Here is a 20,886-nt window from a genome sequence, read left to right on the forward strand (position 1 = left end):
TTCTATCGGCCCCCTCACTGACTTCCTGCGATTAGCTGCAAGGGAAATTGATTATGAAAGGACGTTGGAGCTGTCTACAAGTGTATGGATCATTGGTGAGGCGACAGCTGGAGTACTCCATGTAATTCTGATCTCCGTAGTTAAAGGAGACGATTGTATTCAAAGCAGTTCAGGGAAGATTCACTGAACCAATTTCTGGGATAATGGGGCTAATCTCATGAGGAAATGTTGGGCAATTTTGTCTAGAAGAAAGAGAGGCAATCTAATTAAAACTTACAAGATCTTGATGGGGCAGGGGCGGGGGTTAGAGAATTTGGCAGGAGGAGTAGAGAAGGGGAGAGGAAGAGAGATGGTGGAGTGAGAGAAGGTGAAAAGGAACAATAAAGGGAAGAACTGAAACTTTCTTAAAACACTTTAAAAGCCTGATGCATTTGGAGCTTGAAAGACTTGTGTTTAGCACATTTAAAGCATTTCATAGCAACTGGCTGGACAGGAAATTGTGGCAGCCATTTTGTGCACAGCAATATCCTGGGTGCCCCAGCCCAGTCTGTCCCCAGAATCATGAGATTGAACTGTAGACCTTAAATACAAATAAACCAGACAGAAACCTGAAAAAGATATATCCTGGGGGCATATATCCATTTTGTGATTTTGGTGCTGTACTTTGAGACTTAATGAGAAAGTGCCACAGGATCTTTAACAAACAGAGCCTCAGTTTAACACAAGATCCCTCACTGATCCTGGACAAATGGTGCTGAAGGCTAGGTGCTGGGTTTGAACTGTCAACCTCTAGATCTACAGACTATATTCTCGTTTCCTCAACAGCACCATTTAAAAAAACGTCAACAAAATCCAATCCACAAACATCTTTACTTTAAGCACCTGTTGCGAAGTCAGGCCACTCTGTGCTGTGAGGTAGTCAACACGGTCTCTACAAACCAAGTCTTTATTGGAAGCTTTTCCAATAACGTTCCACTCACGCATGTTAATTTATAGTAAGGAAAATGTTCCCTGTCGCAGCAGGATCTTGTTCGCTTCCTGCTCTGGTCCAGCATCTGTCCTGGTCTCGGGAGACTGGATCCTTCAGGAATCGGTGAGAGAAGCAAGGCCAGAGTGTGCTCCAGCTCCCAGCTCCATCCAGGCACCACCGTCTCAACGCTGCATCCCAATAGAGGCCTTCCTGGTCCTGCTCATTAACCATTCGTCCACCAGGAGAGCAGCCCCAGTCCCGGCTCACTGATGGAGCCCTGCAAAAGTTTGGAAACCGTAATTAGGTAGGAGGCCAAAAATGGGCCAATCCCAAATGGGGTGGATTCCCATTTATTCTGTTTCGGTCCAACCCCGCATACAACATTGTAAAGGGATGGGCAGGGAGAGGTGCATATGAAGCAAGAGACACACAGGAACAGCGAGAGAACACAGAGTGAGGGAGAAACAAAGGAACACAGACTGACAGTGAATGATATGCTTCTAATTTCTGTCTGTACAGAATTCAGGACAACACAAAGATTGTAGTTTCAGTACTTGTTCTTGTATCACCCATTTTTTTCCCCCACCAGCAGGGCAGCACGGTGGCCCAGTGGTTAGCCCTCACAGCACCAGGGAACCAGAGTTTGATTCCTCCCTTGCGTGACCTTCCGCGTGGAGCTTGCACATTGTCCCCATGTCCTGACAGTGGGAGGAAACCCACACAAAGATGTGCACGTTAGGGTGGATCGTTTGGGCTAAATTACCCATACTGTCTAGAGATCTGCAGGCTAGGTGGGTTAGCCTTGGGAAACGGGATTTACAGGGATAGGGTAGGGGTTGGGTCTGGGTGGGATGCCTTCGGAAGGTTGGTGTGGACTTGATGGGCTGACTGGCCTGCTTCCACACAGTAGGGAGTCTATGATGATTCAGAAGGACAAATGCTGTCTATGGTTCTCTCTCTCTCCAGCAGCTATTGCCTTCCTCATGTTATACCCAGCCAACAGGAGGCTCCAGACAAGAGGCAAGCACAACTCTCAGTCCCTTCAAACATTGAGGAGTTCAACACTCAAATCCTCACAGGGTGCTTTCATTAACGGCCACCACTCTCCTTTCCACCAAAACTCACTCAACAGCCCCGGCTCTCCTCGTTGCTCTCAGATCCAGCTAACCAGACCCATCAAACTTTACATTTCTTCCCTGGTGGGGCTGTCCTGTGTTCATTTCCTTTCTTATCCTCATATGTGCATCACTGGCCAAAGCAAACAATTGCTGCTCCAACCCTAATAACCCTTTGAACCGCGTGAGCACATAGCCGAGTGAAGAGATAACCACGCTGCTTCCAGCCAGACTGGGTTAAGGATGGCCGATTTCCGTGCCCAGTGGGGATTACTGAACCAGACGGGATCCTACGACAATTGCTGATACTGCAGTTTCACGGGCACCACGCTGAGCTTTTCAGAGTTGTGAAATGCACTTAAAATTCCTTCAGCTGCCGTGGTGGGGTTTGAATCTAGTTCCCAGACCATCAGTCTGGGCCTCAGGATTACCCGTGACATTACCCAGCATGCCACAGCCTCCCGTCAGAGCTGCCAGTGCTGTACTGAACGAGTGCCGCACCACTAGAGGAGCTGTCTTTCAGATGAGATGTATGCCTTCTGAGATGAAAGCAGAAGGTCCTGTAGACAGTGTGGTACTGCAACAGCACAGCAGGTCAGGCAGTCTTCGAGGAGCAGGAGAATCAACGGCTCGGGCAAAAGCCCTTCATGATGAAAGGCTTATGCCCGAAATGCAGATTCTCCTACTCCCTGACCTGCTGTGCTTTTCCAGCACCACACTCTTAGACTCTGATCTCCAGCATTTGCAATCCTCACTTTCTCCTAGAAGATCCTGAAGGACGGGCTCAAAGACAACCCATCTCATATTTACTCCTCAACAACAACAAAAAATCACTTAAAAACAGATGGGCTAGACATTACTAGGTTGTGGGAGTTTACTTTGTACCATCTGGTCAATGTAGTGCCCACATTAGAACACAATTTAAAAACAGGACTTCATTCACTACTGTTATGCTGCCTTACTATACAGCAGCTGGTTGGTACTGCACTGCACAGATTAGATTAGATTCCCTCCAGTGTGGAAACAGGCCCTTTGGCCCAACAAGTCCACACCGACCCTCCGAAGAGTAACCCACCCAGACTTATTTCCCTACATTTGCCCCTGACTAACGCACCTAACACTATGGGCAATTCACCTTTGGACTGTGGGAGGAAACCGGAGCACCCAGAGGAAACCCATGCATCCGGTCGTCCAAGGCGGGAATCGAACCCGGGTCCCTGACGCTCTGAGGCAGCAATGCTAACCACTGAGCCACCGTGCCACCCAGGGCTCATTACATTATAAATATCATGACTGCACGGCAGTGCCAAAAACAAAAATGAAATAACAGCACTCTGGGAAAACTGCACACTCAATAGCAACATGTCAACAGGATGTTGAGGAAGGGAAACGTTAAACTCCGATTTCTCTCCACAGATGCTGCCAGATTCGCTGAGGTTTTCATGTGATTTCTGTTGGGGATTTCCAGCACCCATAGGTTTGTGTTTTGTGGTTTAATGGGAGCATTGCTGCAAGGCATTTTAGTACATTCCGAACTCGCTAAATAACTGCAAGTCACAGAGTCATAGAGACGTACAGCATGAAAACAGACCCTTCAGTCCACTCGTGCATGCTGACCCGATATCCTAACCTAATCGAGTCCCATTTCCCAGCACTCGGCCCATATCTCTCTAAACCCTTCCTATTCATATACCCATCCAGATGCCTTTTAAATGTTGTAACTGTACCAGCCCCCACCACATCCTCTGACAGCTCATTCCATACACGCGTCATCCTCTGTGTGAAAAAGTTACCCCTTAGGTCCCTTTTATATCTTTCCCCTCTCACCCTAAACCTATGCCCTTTAGTTCAGGACTCGCCCACCCTGGGGAAAAGATCCTGACACTGCCCCCCCACACAAGTTGAGACCAGCCTTACCGTCAGTGTGTAAGGAGATTCCTTCCTCTGGGTCTCCTCTGCGGTGGTGTTCAGGCTTTCCGCTGCGCTGGGCCCCGTGGGGGAGGTGTCCACAAAGGTTTCATCCACTACTCGGAGTCTGACCTCTTCACCGATGTCCATGTAAAGGTCATGTGTGCCCTCGTCAGTCTCGTATTCCCACACCCACACCTGCTCCGTCTCATCACTGTCAGCCCAGTCAAGGAAACCCTGTGATCTGTCACTGGCTAAATGGCTCCCTCCAGAAACCCTGTGATCTGTCACTGGCTAAATGGCTCCCTCTAGAAACCCTGTGGTCTCTCACTGGCTAAATGGCTCCCTCTAGAAACCCTGTGGTCTCTCACTGGCTAAATGACTCCCTCTAGAAACCCTGTGGTCTCTCACTGGCTAAATGGCTCCCTCTAGAAACCCTGTGGTCTCTCACTGGCTAAATGGCTCCCTCTAGAATCATAAGGCGTTTCACAGCAGAGAAACAAAAGATCCCACCTTAATGGTCTGTGTTGTTACCCCATTATCACAACCTACTATTCCTTTCCTTCTTTTGTTTATCCAGTTTCCTTTCAAATAGAGTTTTTACAGGTCTAGAGACCCTTCGACCCAGCAAGTCTATGCCAGTCATCAAGCATCCAACAAGTGTTTCCCAACTCTTGAACAGACCTCTCAGATGTTAATTCTGATCTCTCTCTCTCAGTGCACCTTCTCTGTGGCTGTAACACTATTCTGCACTCTGTTCTGCTACCCCGATATACTTGGTATGGTAAACTCTGCCTGTAGCACACAAAACAACACTTTCCACTGTATCTCGGTAAGTGACAAGAGCAAATCAACAAATTCATCTATTCTAATCCCGTTTCCCACCACGCGGCCCATGGCCTTGCATGCTACGGCATTTCAAATGCTCATCTAAATATTCCCTCAAAGTCTCGCTGGTTCCTGCCTCCACCATCATTTTTAAGCAGCGAGTCCCAGATCCCCACCAGCCTCTGGGTGTACTTTATTTTCTCAAATCACTTGAGAGGATCTGTTTCCCTCAGTCACTGAAGGATACAACTTGGCAGGTTGCTGCAGAGATTCTGGAGGGATGAGGATGTCATCAAAATATCCCAGCGTCACTGTGAGGGACGGAGGAGGAACAGCCATGTAAGTTAAGGGTTAGACTTTGACCTTGTACAGTGGGGCACCCAGATTTCAGAACCAGACCCTGGCTGAAGGAAGCTTGAAACAATTTCCAAGGATTTGAGTCAATAATGCAACCGAGATATATTTCAGCACCAGAGACACGGGCGCAATAGGCCTGGAGTTTGGACTGTGGCAGGAAATCCACACAGACACGGGGAGAATGTGCAAACTCCACACAGTCAGTCGCTCGAGGGTGGAATTGAATCTGGGTCTTGGTGCTGTGAGGGAGCAGTGCTAACCACTGAGCCACCGTGCAGCCGAGTTGCAGTCTGCTTTAACTACAGAAGGATAAACATGCATTTGAGGCAATTCAGAGAAACCTCACGAAGATAAGGCCCAAGCCGAGTGGGATGTGATATGGAGCTATGGGTAGTGATGATAGAGGCTCCAATTCATCATGTAGCTGACCAGTAATCTCTCTCATTCTCACCACCTGTCAGTGGCAGGAGTTGGAAGCAATTGCAGACTTATAATCAATATTATAAAGGCATCGTTAATTGGGGTGGGATTTGAACCCTGAACCTCAGGTTAAGAGGCAGGGATGCTACCAATTGCGCCATGAAATGACCTACATCTGACCCCGCAATGTTCAATTGTGACACAGAGATAATAACAGATAACACTTCATTCCTGAATGTGAACAACCCTTAATAGACCGGGCGCAGGATTCCACTAATAGGTCAGAAACTGGTCTATTGGGATTTCGGACAAGGGTTTTTAGAGGGACCCTGTCCCCAGAGCACAGAGGAACAGATACAGCACTGATAGCTGTCCTCACTTCAGTGTCTTCACAAATCCCTCTGCTGCCATCCCTATGGGAAGGGGCAGGTCCCGAATGCCCCAGTAGGTAAAGGGGGCAATGAGCTGTAGGAACAGGAGACCACTCTCGATCCAGTTGGAAGCCCATCCAATCTTTCTTCACAGAACTGTAGACAAAGCTCCAGCCTAATCAGCCTGTTTATACAGCTTCATCATTCAGTTCCTGCATTTTATAATCAATACCTTGCCCAATGAAGGAAAGCATCTGATGTGCCAACTTGACCACCTTGTCTACCTGTCCTAAACCCTTCAGGAACCTCCCTGGATTCATCAACTTAATCTGCCTGCCTAACCAAAATCTATCAATATGCCAGTTTTGACATTTTCAGCTGGCCTTCAGTCTCGGCAGCTTTCACTGCCCTTACTGTAAAAAAACTACTTCCTGACATCACTCCCTAGAGGTCCTCGCTCTAATGAACAGGCTGTGCCCCCCTATTCTAGACATCCCCCAGTGTAAGGATTCGCTCTGCTCCATTTACCCAGTCAAATCCTGGAATTATCTTAAACCCTTCGACACGATCACAGCAGATCCCACTTTGAGGGAATACAAGCCCACTCAATGCAGATGTGGAGGAAGGGTACACGATGCAGGATGAACTAGCTGCCAACAACAAATGGGAAGGGAGCATGAATAGATCAGCAAGGATTCCTGCTCCTCATCACCATCCAGCTTCCCCCCCCCCCCCCCCCCCCCCCCCCCCCCCCCCCCAACCGACTTGCTGGAACTGTGCTCAGTGTGTGAATGAAGCAAGTCCTGGGACTCAAAGAACTCCAGTACCATTCAGGAGTGTATGGGATGGGGAACAAGGGCTGCTAAATGCAGCAAGACCAACACACCTATTTTGAAATTATTCCTGGCGATTTCTCAGTGAGAATCCCTCATCACCGCAGGGTTCTGGAATCCTGAGGAACGAGCAAAGCCGAGTCCACTGACCGCGACCTTGACACAGAGACTCCCCCCTCCACCTTCTTGGTTTTCAATCTCAATGTCAACAGCAAATCAAAACCTCTACCTTTGTGGGACAGAGGCAAACTCCAGGCATCTCCAAGGTCATAAGCTGCGGAAAAAGCTTTCTCCTTTTCACACGAGCAGACTGCTAACTCTGCACAATTGTGAAGGGAACTTCCTCCGTCAGACGTGTACATGCCATACATACTGCAGAACAATGAACAGCCTCAGACCACGTAACCACTGGCAATTATCATAAAAGCTTATCTGACGCACCAACTCATGCCCTTTAAGATTGCCCTCTGGGCAACAAACAGGCAGAAACCCTTGCCAGTGTACTAATTAAAGATAAAACAATTCCGAGAGTCTCACCATTGAATATAATGGGAAAAACTATTAAAAAAAAATTTATAAAAAGGACAGACAAGGTATGATGTGGACTTGAAGAGGGGTGCAAAGGATGAGGGAACTCAGCTATGTAGAAACAAGAGAAGCTGGGATTGTTCTCCTTTAAGCAGCGAAGATAAAGAGGAGGTTTAAAGGAGTTGCGCACAGTGACATGGAGTTTAATACAAAAACTGTCTTCACAGACCAAACAGCTGTAACCAGAAGGAACAGACTTAGGATAATTGTTACAAGAGCTTAGGGCTGGGGACAGGAGTGAGCTGCCACAAATTGCTTTCTGCAGCAAGGTGTGACGACCTGACATGTACAGTTCTGAATCCATCTTGTCACGAGAACCTATCGATGCACTTAGACTTGGTAAACCCAGGCAGAGAACCAGAAGCCTCCAACTTGACACGGGTGGGTGGGCGACTGAATACCTCAAATTATAAGTTACTCACCGTGAACACCATCCTGACTGCAGCCTTTAATTTTGCCGGTAATAATCTCATCCAGAAAAGGTCGAAAGACCACATAACGGAAGTGCACTGAGTGGGAAAGCAGAGAAGACAAAACAATACTTTTAAAGCAGAAAGCTGCGTTTATGTAGCACCCTTCACAGCTTCGGGCCATATTCAATTCATGCAACCAATCAGTCATGATTGTTGGTATGTCGACAAACATGGCCATCAAACTGTACATTAGAAAGACGCCAGCTATTCCGTTTTTCAGTGTGGTTAAACAAGGAGAGCTGGCAGGGATAAGGGAAGAACTTCACTTTACTAATCATGGCACAGGATCGGTTGCATCAACATGAACAGACACTGTGGATCCCAAAAATGACCATTAACCAAGAGTGAGTCAAGATCCACCACTTTACTTCTTATGGTTTACCTTGGTTGTCCAAACGTCAGTTATCCGAATTTCAGATTTTTCAAACAAGATCTCAAGGTCCTGTAAAAACGTTATCCAAACAAAATACTCCCCGCCCGTCTCATTCGGAAGTGTATGTGCTTTCAGATTCTCTTTCCCTTCACATTCCAGTTCGATTTTGTTTTGTTTCCTAACCTAAGTAATATATGACCTGCTTCAGTGCTAAATTGAAATCAATTTACCATTCGTACAGACATATGAATAACAAATCAATTTCAATTTAGCTGAACCGGACATATCACATTTAGCATTGAAGCAGATCATATTACTTAGAAAACTAAACAAAAGCTAACTGGCAAAAGGAGGCAAATGGCATCTGAAAGCATAAATATATAAACCATGAGAACTAGCGAGCAACTCTATAAAAAAGGCACATCTAGTGCAAATGTGTTTGTAAGAGGGACAAAACTGAAAAGGAGGAAAGGCATGCCCTATTTGTAGTGCTGTACACAGGTTTGATCGTCACCTAACAGGGATACTGGTGCATGAGGACGATTTACAACGATGATAACTGTTGCAATCAGGATGGATAGACATGGTCTCTCAGAGCACAGCTTCAGCAATGGCCTAATGGTGGTCTCTAAAATTATGAAAAGCTGCGATAGACAATGCATTTCCCCTTGTAGGGGGAACGCAAGAATAGAGATCGATACAAGGTGGGCAGCTTAGAAACCCAACACAGAACTCAGTCACAACCTTTGAAGTTTATCAATACAGCGGTCGAGGTGAATATCATCGGTGTGTCTAAGACACGCCTCCCCAGGCTGAGATAAACAAATGAGGAAGGAGGTGAGGAGGCCCAAGTGGAATTTAAATGCTCTCAGACTGTTGTACACCATACTCTGTGACAAGTGTGCCATAGATCTCCAGCCCAGATTTAGGACTGGCAGTGACAGGAGGGAAACGGAGACTGCTTTATTGAGAGTTACTAAACAGAAATATGGTTCCTGGCTTTGAAATGTATCACCTTTAGTATGAGATGCTCCATCCCCTGGAAAAATGTAGGAATCTTCCAGCTTGGTAATGTCGTACAGGCAAATACAGAGGCCAACATTATATACGACCTGTAGAAAGAAACACAGCAGCTCATTCAGCAGCAAAATACAATCAAGAGAGATTCTCAATTGAATTTGCAAATCACTGATAATCCAGATGTCTGCAGCTCCATACCCTGTCCAGAAGTTTAATCCAACCACTTTCCAACCTTACTTTTGATCTGCCGACTAAATATTTCCAACAGTTTCTAGCCATCCTCTGTGCTTCTGCTGGTCAATCCTTCTTTGTATTTAACTCGGAGTTAGGTTGGAAGCTAAAAGGCAGGACAAGCAGAGTATTAACCTCAAGATTGCTACCAGTGCCATGGGTTAGTGAGGCTAGGAGCAGAAAGCAAGTGCAGCTGAGCACGTGGCTGCAGAGCTGGTGTAGGAGGGAGGGCTTCAGGTATGTGGATCATCGGGATACCTTCTGGGGAAGGTGAGACCTGTACAAGGAGGATGGGTTGAACTAGAGGGGTATCAAAATTCAAAGTTTGGGAGAAGATTTGTAGCTCGGGTGCTCGTTGTTGTGGTTCTGTTCGCCGAGCTGGGAATTTGTGTTGCAGACGTTTTGTCCCCTGTCTAGGGGACATCCTCAGTGCTCAGCCACGAAACGACACGACCAGCTATCCTTAGTAGCCACACACTCAGATGACAAGCAACATGAGTTCGACTGGGACAACACTACTATTATAGGACAAGCCAAACAGAGAACAGGCAGGGAATTCCTAGAGGCATGGCACTCATCCACAGATTCAATCAATAAGCACATCGACCTGGACCCAATATACCGGCCACTGCAGCGGACAGCTGGAACTGACAACCGGAAGCGGCAGAGACAGGCCACTATAAATGCCGGAGGAAACAGCACAGAAGCGCTTCACAGGAGGCTCCCAAGCACTGAGGATGTCACCTAGACAGGGGACGAAACGTCTGCCACACAAATTCCCAGCTCGGCGAATGGGTATCAAATTCCTGGGCGGGAGGTTTGCTAGGACCCTTTGGGAGGGTTTAAGCTAGTTTGGCAGAGGGCTGGGAACTGGATCTATGGATCAGAGGTTGGGGTAGCTGGTGAACAGGCAGATACAGCATGCAGTGCCTGGGAAGAAGGATAGACAGCCGATAGGCAAAGTTACAGTCAGCGTGATGGGTTGAAGTGTGTCTATTTTACCACAAGAAGCAACAGCAATAAGGGTTAGAACTTAGAGCAGTACTTGGAGCTATGATGTTGTGGTCATTATGGAGACTTGGATATTACTGGGGCAGGAATAGTTGTCGGATGTTCCAGGGTTTAGATGTTTCAAAAGTAATAGGGAGGGTGGTAAAAGAGGTGGGGGAATGGTGTTACTAATCAGGGATAGTACCACAAGTGCAGAAAGGGAGGTCGCCGAGGAGGATTTGTTAACTGAGTCAGTATGGGTGGAAGTCAGAAACAGGAAAGGTGCGGTCACTTTATTGGGAGTTCTCTATTCACCTTCCCCCAATAGCAAAAGAGACACGGAGGAGCAGATTGGAAGACAGATTTTGGAAAGGTGCAGAAGCAACAGGGCTGTTGTCACGGGTGACTTCAACTTCCCTAATGTTGATTGGAACCTCTCTAGTGCAAATAGTTTGAACGGAGCAGATTTTGTCAGGCGTGCCCAGGAAGGATTCCTGACTCAATATGTAGATAGGCCAACCATACAGTAGGCCATATTGGAGCTGGTGCTTGGTCAGAGAGCATTTCAGTGTTAGTGATCATAAATCCCTGACTTTTACTATAGTCATGGAGAGGGATAGGAGCAGGGGGAATTACAACACTATAGGCAGGAACTGTGGAGCATAAATTGGGGGCAGATATTCTCAGGGAAATGCGTAACAGATCGTGGAGGCTGTTTAGGGAGCATCTGCTGTGAGTGTTGGTCTGGTTTGTCCCACTGAGGCAAGGAAGGAATGGTAGGGTGAAGGAACCTTGAATGACAAGAGATGTGGAACATCTAGTCAAGTGGAAGAAGGAAGCTTACTTAAGGTTGAGGAAGCAAGGATCAGACAGGGCTGCAGAGGGTTACAAGGTAGGCAGGAAAGAACTGAAGAATGGACTGAGGAGAGCGAGAAGGAGACATGAAAAAACCTTGGCGGGTAGGATTAAGGAAAACTCTAAAGCATTCTACACTTATGTGAGGAACAAGAGGATGTCCAGAGTGAGGGTAGGACCAATCAGGGATAGTGGAGGGAACTTGTATCTAGAGTCAGAGGAGGTAGGGGAAGCCCTTAATGAATACTTTGCTTTATTATTCACGAGTGAGAGAGACCTTGTCATTTGTGAGGACAATGTGAAACAGGCTGAAATGCTCAAACATGTTGATGTTAAGGAGAAGGATGTGCGGGAAATTTTGAAAATCATGAGGATAGTTAAGTCCCTTGGGCCAGAAGGGATTGGATTAGATTAGATTGTTTACAGTGTGGAAACAGGCCCTTCGGCCCAACAAGTCCACACTGACCCGCCGAAGCGCAACCCACCCAGAACATTGCCCTACATTTACCCCTGCACCTAACACTACAGGCAATTTAGCGTGGCTAATTCACCTGACCTGCACATTTTTGGAGTGTGGGAAGAAATTGGAGCACCCGGAGGAAACCCACGCAGACACAGGGAGAACATGCAAACTCCACACAGTCAGTCGCCTGAGGATATACCCAAGGTTACTACAGGAAGCAAAGGAAAAGATTGCTGCACCTTTGGCAATAATCTTTACATTCTCACCGTCCACTGGAGTACTACCAGGTGATTGGAGGATGGCAAATATTATTCCCTTGTTCAAGTAAGGGATTAGGAATAACGCTGGGAATTACAAACCAGTCAGTCATACATGGTGGTGGGCAAATTATTGGAGAGGATTCTAAGAGGCAGATTTATGATCATTTGCAAAAGCATATCTTGATTAGAGATAGTCAGCATGGCTTTGAGAGGGGTAGGTCATACCTCACAAACCTTACTGAATTCTTTGAGGATGTGACAAAACACATTGATGAAGCTAGAGCAGTGAATGTGATGTAGGTGGATTTTAGCAAGGTTCCCCATGGTAGGCTCTTTCAAAACGTAAGGAGGCATGGGATACAGGGAAACCCATCTGCCTGGATACAGAATTGATTGACCCACAGAAGACAGAGGTGGTTGTAGATGGAAAGTATTCAGCCTGGAGCTCGGTGACTAGTGGTATTCTGCAGGGATCGGTTCTGGGACCTCTGCTGTTTGCGATTTTTATAAATGACACGGATGAGGAAGGGAAAGGGTGGGTTAAAAAGTTTGTCAGTGACATGAAGGTTGGTGAAGTTGTGGATAGTGTGAAGGGCTGCTGTACCATTGCAATGGGACACTGACAGGATGCAGAACTGGGCTAAGAGGTGGCAGATGGAGTTCGACTTGGAAAAGTGTGAAGTGATTAATTTTGAAAAATCGAATTTGAATACAGATTACAGGGTTAAAGGCAGGATTCTTGACAGTGTGAAAGAACAGAGGGATCTTGGGGTTCATGCCCAGAGATCCCTCAAAGTTGCCATCAAGTTGATAAGTTTGTTAAGGAGGCTTATGGGGTGTTGGCTTTCATTAGCAGGGAGATTGAGTTTAAGAGCCACAAGGTTATGCTGCAGCTCTTTTGAGTCCTGGTTAGACCACACTTGGAATACTGTGCTCAGTTCTCATTGCCTTATTATAGAAAGGATGTGGAAGATTTGGAGAGGGTGCAGAGATTTACCAGGATGCTGCCTGGACTGAAGGGCAAGTCTTACGAAGAAAGGTTGAGGGATCTAGGGCTATTCTCACTGGACCAAGGAGGATGAGAAGTGACGTGATAAGAGGTCTATAAGATGTTGAGAGGCACAGATACAGTGAATAGCCAAAGACTTTTTCCCAGGTGAGAAGAGAAAGATTTTAAAAAGACATGAAGGTTTTTATTTTACACAGACAGCGGGGTGTGTGTGAAATGAACTTCCAGAGAAAGTGGTGATGTGGATACAGTTAACAACATTTAAAAGATAAGCTCATGAATAAGAACTGTTTGGAGGGATATCACAAGGAGGCATAATGTTAAGGAGGAAGGTTTAGGGAGGTGTCAGAGGTAGGTTCTTTACACAGAGAATGGTGGGAGCGTGGAATGCACTGCCAAAGGTGGTAGCAGAGTCAGATACATTAGGGACATTTAAGCGACTCTTGGATAGGCGCATGGATGATAGTACAATGAAGGGTATGTAGGTTAGTCTGATCTTAGAGTAGGATAAAAGTTCGGCACAACATTGAGGGTTGAAGGGCCTATACTGTGCTGAACTGTTCTATGTTACCAAAACCACATCATTGTGAAGTACTACTCCCAGCTGATTTGACCTTGCTTCTTCAGAATGAACCTGACTCTGACCCTCCAGCAAGTGAAGTATCAGGCTGCTTCTCTTCACTCAACCAGCTTGAGAACGATCCCTGGGAACACCAACAGGACTATTTTGATGGTATCACAGTGAAGCTTCATTTATAATGAGCAGCAGAGGTGGTGGCCATTGGCCCCATCATACCAGTGTTAGCTCTTTGAAAGAGCTGTGCTCAGTTACACACTCCTGCTCTTTCTCCTGCACAACCAATAAACTCTTCCATCCAGTAGTCGGCCACCTTCCCTTTACGGGACCATCCTTGAAGATACTGTGGTAACAAGAGCAGGCCAGTGGCTGGAAATTCTGCAGCAAGTAACTCACCTCCTAACTCCCCACAGCATGTCCACCATCTATAAGGCACAAGCCAGGAGTATGATGGAATCCTCCCCACTGACCTGGATGGACTCAGCCTCAACAACAGTCAAGAGGCTAACCACCATCCAGGACAGTGCAGTCCATTTGACTGGCACCTATTCTACCTCCAACACAGCAGAGCACACCATCTACAAGATGGAGAAGAGCAACTCACCAAGCCTCCTTCACTAACACCCTTCCAAAGTAGTGACCTCTAGTCCCTAAAAGGACAAGAGCAATAGATAGCAGTGAACATCATTCACCTGCAGTTCTCCTCTCTGACACACAACACCCTGACTGGGCACCACATCACTGTCAAAACCATGGAATTCCTGACCTAACACCCTAGGTGTACTGACACCCACATAGACTGCAGATTCAACAAGGCAGCTCCCCACTCACTTCTCAACGACAATTAGTGATGGGCAACCAAAGCTGGTGAAGCAGCAACACCCACATCCCACGAAAGCCTGAGCCAAAACAAAAACCTCTTCAGGCAGCACTCCTCATCCTAACAATGCCGAGGGGAAACGATTCTCTTCACCCCTCTAGCTCCCCAGCCAATCATTTAGAATTTTTTGTCATCAATCCACCTGCCAGACAACAGGTGGGGCAAAAGATCTTTCTTATCAAAACCTCTTATCTTGAAACCGCCAGCAAGTCACCTCTATGTTTCTGTTCCCAGGAGGATGCTCGAGCTTTTCAAATCTTCCCTCAGGACAGAAGCCACTCAGTCCAGAAACATTCTGGTAACTCTCCGCATGCCCTTTCCATGGAGTCATAACCACAGAGTCATACAGCACAGAAACAGAATATCCAGCCCAACCAGTCCACACTGGCCATAATCCCAAACTAAACTAGTCTCACCTGTCTGCGTTTGGTCCACATCCCTCCAAACATTTCTTCTTCATTAGCTTACCTAAACGTTGTTAACCACTTTCTTTGGAAGTTCATTTCACACACACCCCGCTGTCTGTGTAAAATAAAAACCTTCATGTCTTTTTAAAATCTCTCTCTCCTCTCACCTTAAAAATATGCTGCCTAGTCTTGAAAGTCCCCACCCAAGGGAAAAGACATCTACCATTCACCTCATCTATACCCCCTGTGATTTTATCAACCTCTGTAAGAAGGAGGCCATCCACCACAGAACACACCATATGGCCTCCTTCTTTAGAGACCGCAATTTCCCTTCCCACATGGTTAAAGATTCCCTCCAACGCATCTAGTCTACATCCCGTACCTCCGCCCTCAGACCCCACCCCTCCAACCGTAACAAGGACAGAACGCCCCTGGTGCTCACCTTCCACCCTACCAACCTTCGCATAAACCAAATCATCCGCCGACATTTCCGCCACCTCCAAACAGACTCCACCACCAGGGATATATTTCCCTCCCCACCCCTTTCCGCCTTCCACAAAGACCGTTCCCTCCGTGACTACCTGGTCAGGTCCACGCCCCCAAAAGACCCACCCTCCAATCATGGCACTTTCCCCTGCCACCGCAGGAACTGTAAAACCTGCGCCCACACCTCCTCCCTCACCTCTATCCAAGGCCCTAAAGGAGCCTTCCACATCCATCAAAGTTTTACCTGCACATCCACTAATATCATTTATTGTATCCGTTGCTCCCGATGTGGTCTCCTCTACATTGGGGAGACTGGGCACCTCCTAGCAGAGCGCTTTAGGGAACATCTCCGGGACACCCGCACCAATCAACCACACCACCCTGTGGCCCAACATTTCAACTCCCCCTCCCACTCTGCCAAGGACATGGAGGTCCTGGGCCTCCCTCACCACCGCTCCCTCACCACCAGACGCCTGGAGGAGGAACGCCTCATCTTCCGCCTCGGAACACTTCAACCCCAGGGCATCAATGTGGACTTCAACAGTTTCCTCATTTCCCCTTCCCCCACCTCACCCTAGTTCTAAACTTCCAGCTCAGTAACTGTCCCCATGACTTGTCCCACCTGCCTATCTTCTTTTCCACCTATCCACTCCACTCTCTCCTCCTTGACCTTCATCCCCTCCCTCACTCACCCATTGTACTCTATGCTACTTTCTCCCCACCCCCACCCTCCTCTAGCTTATCTCTCCACGCTTCAGGCTCACTGCCTTTATTCCTGATGAAGGGCTTTTGCCCGAAACGTCGATTTTGAAGCTACTTGGATGCTGCCTGAACTGCTGTGCTCTTCCAGCACCACTAATCCATCAAGGTCAGTTTTCAAAGTCCCACATGAAACCAGGTGCTCTCACAGGCTCTTTTGACAGCACCTTCCAAACCCACGAGCATTACCATCCAGAAGGGCAAGGGTAGCAGATGCATGGGAACACCACCCCCTGCAAGTTCTCCCTCCAAGCCACTCACCATCCCCTCCATCCTGACATAGAAATATATCACTGTTCCTTCAGTGGGTCAAAATCCTGGAATTCACTCCCTGACAGCAAACACCCGACACCAAACGGACAGCAGCAGTTCAACAAGGCAGCTCACCACCACCACCACCTTCTCCAGGGCAACTAGGGATGGTAATGCCCAGCAACACCCACATCCGTGAAAGAACAAAAGAACTGACAGGAAGCGAGTCAGTCTGGCCGCAGCTTTAACGAGAGGTTTTCCACCTTATTTGCCAGTTTTTTGTTCAGCTCTTCAGCTATGGCGTCATTTAGCCTCCTTTCGAAAAGCCAGGGCGGGATCCGCACAGTATCCACCATCTCCACCAGGACAAACATGCTGCGAGAAGGCAGGATCAATGCACTGTGGAAGAGGAGAAACCATTCAAACATTGTTCATATAATTGGGAAAAGCAAGAGTCAGGAAGTTAGTACCTATAGTAACAAGGACTATTAATGAAAAGTCTTATTGATATACAAGATTAAGTCATGGGGCGATTAACCAACAATCTACTTAAGACACTACACTGTACATCCAGCTGGACTACTGGCAAATGAGTGAGATGTATGTAACTCGTTATGGAAAGGACCACCTTACATGCACCAATTTGGCACCTTTATTATGGCAAAAGTCCCAAGGCACTTCGCAGGAGCAGTTACCAAACAAAACTTGATACTGAGGATATATTGGAACAAGAGACCAAATTCTTTCAGGAGTGTCTGAAAGGAATAGAGAGGGGCTTTGGGTGGGGATGAGAGTGGTTGAGGCCCAGACTCCTAAAGACTCAGCCCTCAACAGTGAAGTGATTAAAACCAGGGATCTTCAAAGGGTCAGAACTAGAATAGTGCAGGTACCTCATAGGTTTGTGGCATTAGGGAGGATTAGGTAGAAAGCAGGGCAAGGCCACATAGAAATTTAATATTTTAAAAACCTCATCCTAATTGAAGTCATTCCTTGCCTCAAAGCCAACTGGATGTCAGTAAGCACAGGGAGTGATGGGAAAACAGGAATGCAGGGTCGCTCAACCTGAAACTTTAGCACTGATTTCACTCCACGGATGCTACCAGATCTGATCTTTTCCAGCAATTTCTGTTTTGGTTTCTGATTTACAACAGGCATTGCTCTTTACACACTCAGTGCAAGTAGAAAGGAGCAGCACTTTTGGATAAATTCAAGGGAACAAAGGTACAATGGGGGTGATAGGTTGGGAGTGCACTGGAGTAGAGGTAGAAATGAGGATTTCAGCAGCAAAATGAGCTGAGACCGAAGAGGTGGGGGTGAGGAATCTCACTGGATGTGAAGCATTTGGGGTTACCCTGAGATCTTGAAAGGCGCTACACAAGCACTGCTTTTGCAGAGTTTGAGATGCATTCACTAAAGGACGAGTCGGAATTAGGTGGTTTGGGCGATGTGCTGGCGGTCAGCTCCAAATTTACTGGCAGTTTCAAGAAACGTCCCCCACAAACTGACCGAAGTTACCACAAGCTCAGGTCAGTCAAAGACGTGGTAAAAACAATGACTGCAGATGCTGCAAACCAGATTCTGGATTAGTGGTGCTGGAAGAGCACAGCAGTTCAGGCAGCGTCCAAGGAGCTTCGAAATCGACGTTTCGGGCAAAAACCCTTCATCAGGAATGGGTGTATTTTACTGCTCCTCGGATGGTGCCTGAACTGCTGTGCTCTTCCAGCACCACTAATCCAGAATCAGTCAAAGACGGTGGTGGGAGGAATGAGACTCAGGGTCTGAATATGAGCAGGAGAGAGTTACTCGGGCCCCAAGCCCCAGCTCCAACCCCGGGACCCAGCTCCGACCCCGGGCCCCAGCTCCGACCCCGGGCCCCAGCTCCGACCCCGGGACCCAGCTCCGGCCCCGGGCCCCAGCTCCGACCCCGGGCCCCAGCTCCGACCCCGGGCCCCGGGCCCCAGCTCCGACCCCGGGACCCGGGCCCCAGCTGCAGGGTTCGGCCCAGGCCACAGCTCGGGCTCCATTTCCGGGCCTCAGGCTGTGGTGGCGGCCTGGACCGTCCAGGTTCCATCCGGAGCCCCACTTTCTCTCCATTACAGCCCCCGCCCCCAGCCCCAGCTCCAGCCCCAGCTCCCGCGAACCTCCTCACGTTCCCATTCGATCCCTGCAACTGGCCGAAATCCACTTTACGGCAGCAGGTCGGGGGGGGTGTGGGGGCGAACGCCGCTTTACGGCAGAAGGTCAGGCCGTTAACTTTGCCGTTGGATTTTACCGCAGTTTGCGACAGCTCTCCCCTGGACAACATGGAAGATGTCAGGCACCAGCCAAGGAGGGAGGTCTCTCTGTCTGACAAATAAACAGAATCAGACAGGTTTTACAGCAAAGCAACTTAATTCAACAGCAACAGAATCTAAAACCAACAAACCTTTTTCTTTCAAAGTTAAAAAATCACACAACACCAGGGTATAGTCCAACAGGTTTAATTGGAAGCTTCGGAAGCACACTAGCTTCCAATTAAACCTGTTGGACTATAACCTGATGTTGTGTGATTTTTAACTTTGTACACCCCAGTCCAACACCGGCATCTCCAAATCATTTTTCTTTCAAAGTGATGTTTTAATTTGGGTTGAACATTGAAAATGCAAAGTGGTTCAGCTGAGTGATCCCACAACCAGCTGGTCAGGTCTGAGTTCTGCAGCCCTCTCACATCCAGTCCCGAATGGTGGTGGACAATTAAACAAGTCACTGCAGGAGGGAAGCTCCACACACACATCCCAATCCTCAATGATGGACAAGCTCAGTGTAGGCAGTGGTTAGCACTGCTGCCTCACAGCGCCAGGGTCCCGGGTTCGATTCCAGCCTCATGGCGACTGTCTGTGTGGAGTTTGCACATTCTCCCCGTGTCTGCGCGGGTTTCCTCCGGGTGCTCCGGTTTCCTTCCACAGTAACAGAGATGTGCAGGTGAATTGGCCATGGGAAATTGCCTGCAGTGTTAGGTGCATTAGTCAGGGGTAAATGTAAAGGAATGGGTCTATGTGGGTTGCTCGCTGGAGGGTTGGTGTGGACTCGTTGGACCGAAGGGCCTGTTTCCAGACTGTGGAGCGAAAGCAGAGTTTTTGTGGGCGGCAAAGTGGTTAGCACTGTGGCCTCACAGCGCCGGAGACCTGGGTTCAATTCCTGCCTCAGGCGACTCTCTGTGTGGAGTTTGCACATTCTCCCCGCGTCTGCGTGGGTTTCCTCCGGGTGCTCCGGTTTCCTCCCACAGTCCAAAAAAGTGCAGGTTAGGTGAATTGGCCATGCTAAATTGCCCGTAGTGTTAGGTGAAGGGGTAAATGTAGGGAATGGGTCTGGGTGGGTTGCGGTTCGGTGGGTCGGTGTGGACTTGTTGGGCCGAAGGGCCTGTTTCCACACTGTAAGTAATCTAATCTTATAAGGCTGAAGCATTCACGACAATCTTCAGTCAGAAGTGCTGAGTGGATGATCCATCTCGGGCTCCTCCATTGGTCGCCTGTATTACAGACACCAGACTTCATCCAATTCGATTCACTCCACCTGATGTGAAGAGATGGTTGGGAGCACTAGCTATTGCAAAGACTGTGCACCCTGATAATATTGTGGCCATAGGACTGAAGACTTGTGCTCCAGAACTTGCTGCTCCCGGAGCCAAGTTGTCCGAGTACAGTTGTAACACCAGCATCTACCCAGCAATGTGAAAAATTGCCCAGATATGTCCTGTACATAAAAAGCAGTACAAATCCAATTACTATCCCATCATCATCAGTAAAGTGATGGAAGGTGTCACCAACAGAGCTATTAAGCAGCACCTGTTCAGCAATAACCTGCTCAGTGGCTCCCAGTTTGGGTTCTGCCAGGGCCAGTCAGCTACTGACCTCATTACAGCCTTGGTTCAAACATGGACAAAAGAGCTAAATTCCGGAGGGGAGGTAAGAGTGACAGCCCTTGACAACAAAACCACATTAGTCTATGTGTGGCATCAAGGACCCCTGGCAAAATGGAATCAATGAGAATCGGGGGCAAACTCTCCACTGGTTGGAAGCATACCACGCACATAAGAAGATTGTTAAGATTGTTGGAGGTCAGTCATCTCAGCTCAAGGGTGTCTGTGCAGGAGTTCCTCAGGGTAGTGTCCTCGGTCTAACCATCTTCAGTTGCTTCATCAATAACCTTTCTTGCATTATAAAGTGAGAAGTGTTTGATCACACAGCATTGCCCTTTGATGTGAAGGGCACTGCTTGTCACTGGCCACTCGTGGTGTTTCTTTGCTTCCTGGTGGTAGAAATTGAATAAAGATTCATACACCTTGTGTCTCTCACTGTGTCTCACACCTGCACACACACACACACCATGGGTGCTGGGGAAAAAATAAGCACTACCGCAGTTAGGCGGGAGTGTGGGGGGGGAGGAAATATAAAGTGAGAAGTAGGGTGTTCACTGATGATT

The 20,886-nt window shown here is 47.9% G+C and overlaps 2 protein-coding genes across 4 annotated transcripts in view; both read right to left on the reverse strand.

Annotated features, from left to right (window-relative positions):
• Positions 1 to 984, reverse strand: part of LOC140489032 (GATOR2 complex protein WDR24-like) — a 42,955-nt gene extending 41,971 nt beyond the window's left edge. Inside the window, exon 1 of the mRNA XM_072588272.1 lies at positions 874 to 984. Within this exon, the coding sequence (XP_072444373.1) occupies positions 874 to 984 (111 nt within the window). The remainder of the gene's footprint in view (positions 1 to 873) is intronic.
• polr3h (polymerase (RNA) III (DNA directed) polypeptide H) lies at positions 931 to 18,646 on the reverse strand. 3 transcript variants are annotated; one of them, XM_072588550.1, is made up of 7 exons: positions 18,567 to 18,646; positions 16,689 to 16,824; positions 9,252 to 9,348; positions 7,813 to 7,899; positions 5,069 to 5,132; positions 4,003 to 4,207; positions 931 to 1,247 (listed from the first exon to the last, which is right to left on the reverse strand). In XM_072588550.1, exons 2-7 carry the CDS (start codon positions 16,797 to 16,799, stop codon positions 1,194 to 1,196), a joined length of 618 nt encoding a protein of 205 aa, XP_072444651.1. In that variant the 5' UTR covers positions 16,800 to 16,824; positions 18,567 to 18,646; the 3' UTR covers positions 931 to 1,193. The 3 variants fall into 3 exon arrangements, with proteins under 3 accessions (XP_072444651.1, XP_072444652.1, XP_072444653.1); XM_072588551.1 differs by lacking the exon at positions 18,567 to 18,646 and adding an exon at positions 9,455 to 9,593 and having other exon boundaries at positions 16,689 to 18,462; XM_072588552.1 differs by lacking the exons at positions 16,689 to 16,824; positions 18,567 to 18,646 and adding an exon at positions 16,435 to 16,587.
• Between the last annotated feature and the right edge of the window lie 2,240 nt (positions 18,647 to 20,886).

This window comes from Chiloscyllium punctatum, chromosome 18 (assembly GCF_047496795.1).
Source record: "Chiloscyllium punctatum isolate Juve2018m chromosome 18, sChiPun1.3, whole genome shotgun sequence".
Lineage (NCBI taxonomy): Eukaryota > Metazoa > Chordata > Chondrichthyes > Orectolobiformes > Hemiscylliidae > Chiloscyllium > Chiloscyllium punctatum.

Coding starts and splice junctions, on each gene's coding strand:
- polr3h (XM_072588550.1), bottom strand. CDS start 16,799: ATGTTTGTCCTGGTGGAGATGGTGGATACTGTGCGGATCCCGCCCTGG. Junction 7,900..9,251: donor TGGAGCATCTCATACTAAAG/GTGATACATTTC, acceptor TTTCCCACTCAG/TGCACTTCCGTTATGTGGTC. Junction 5,133..7,812: donor CAGTCAGGATGGTGTTCACG/GTGAGTAACTTA, acceptor CGTCCCTCACAG/TGACGCTGGGATATTTTGAT.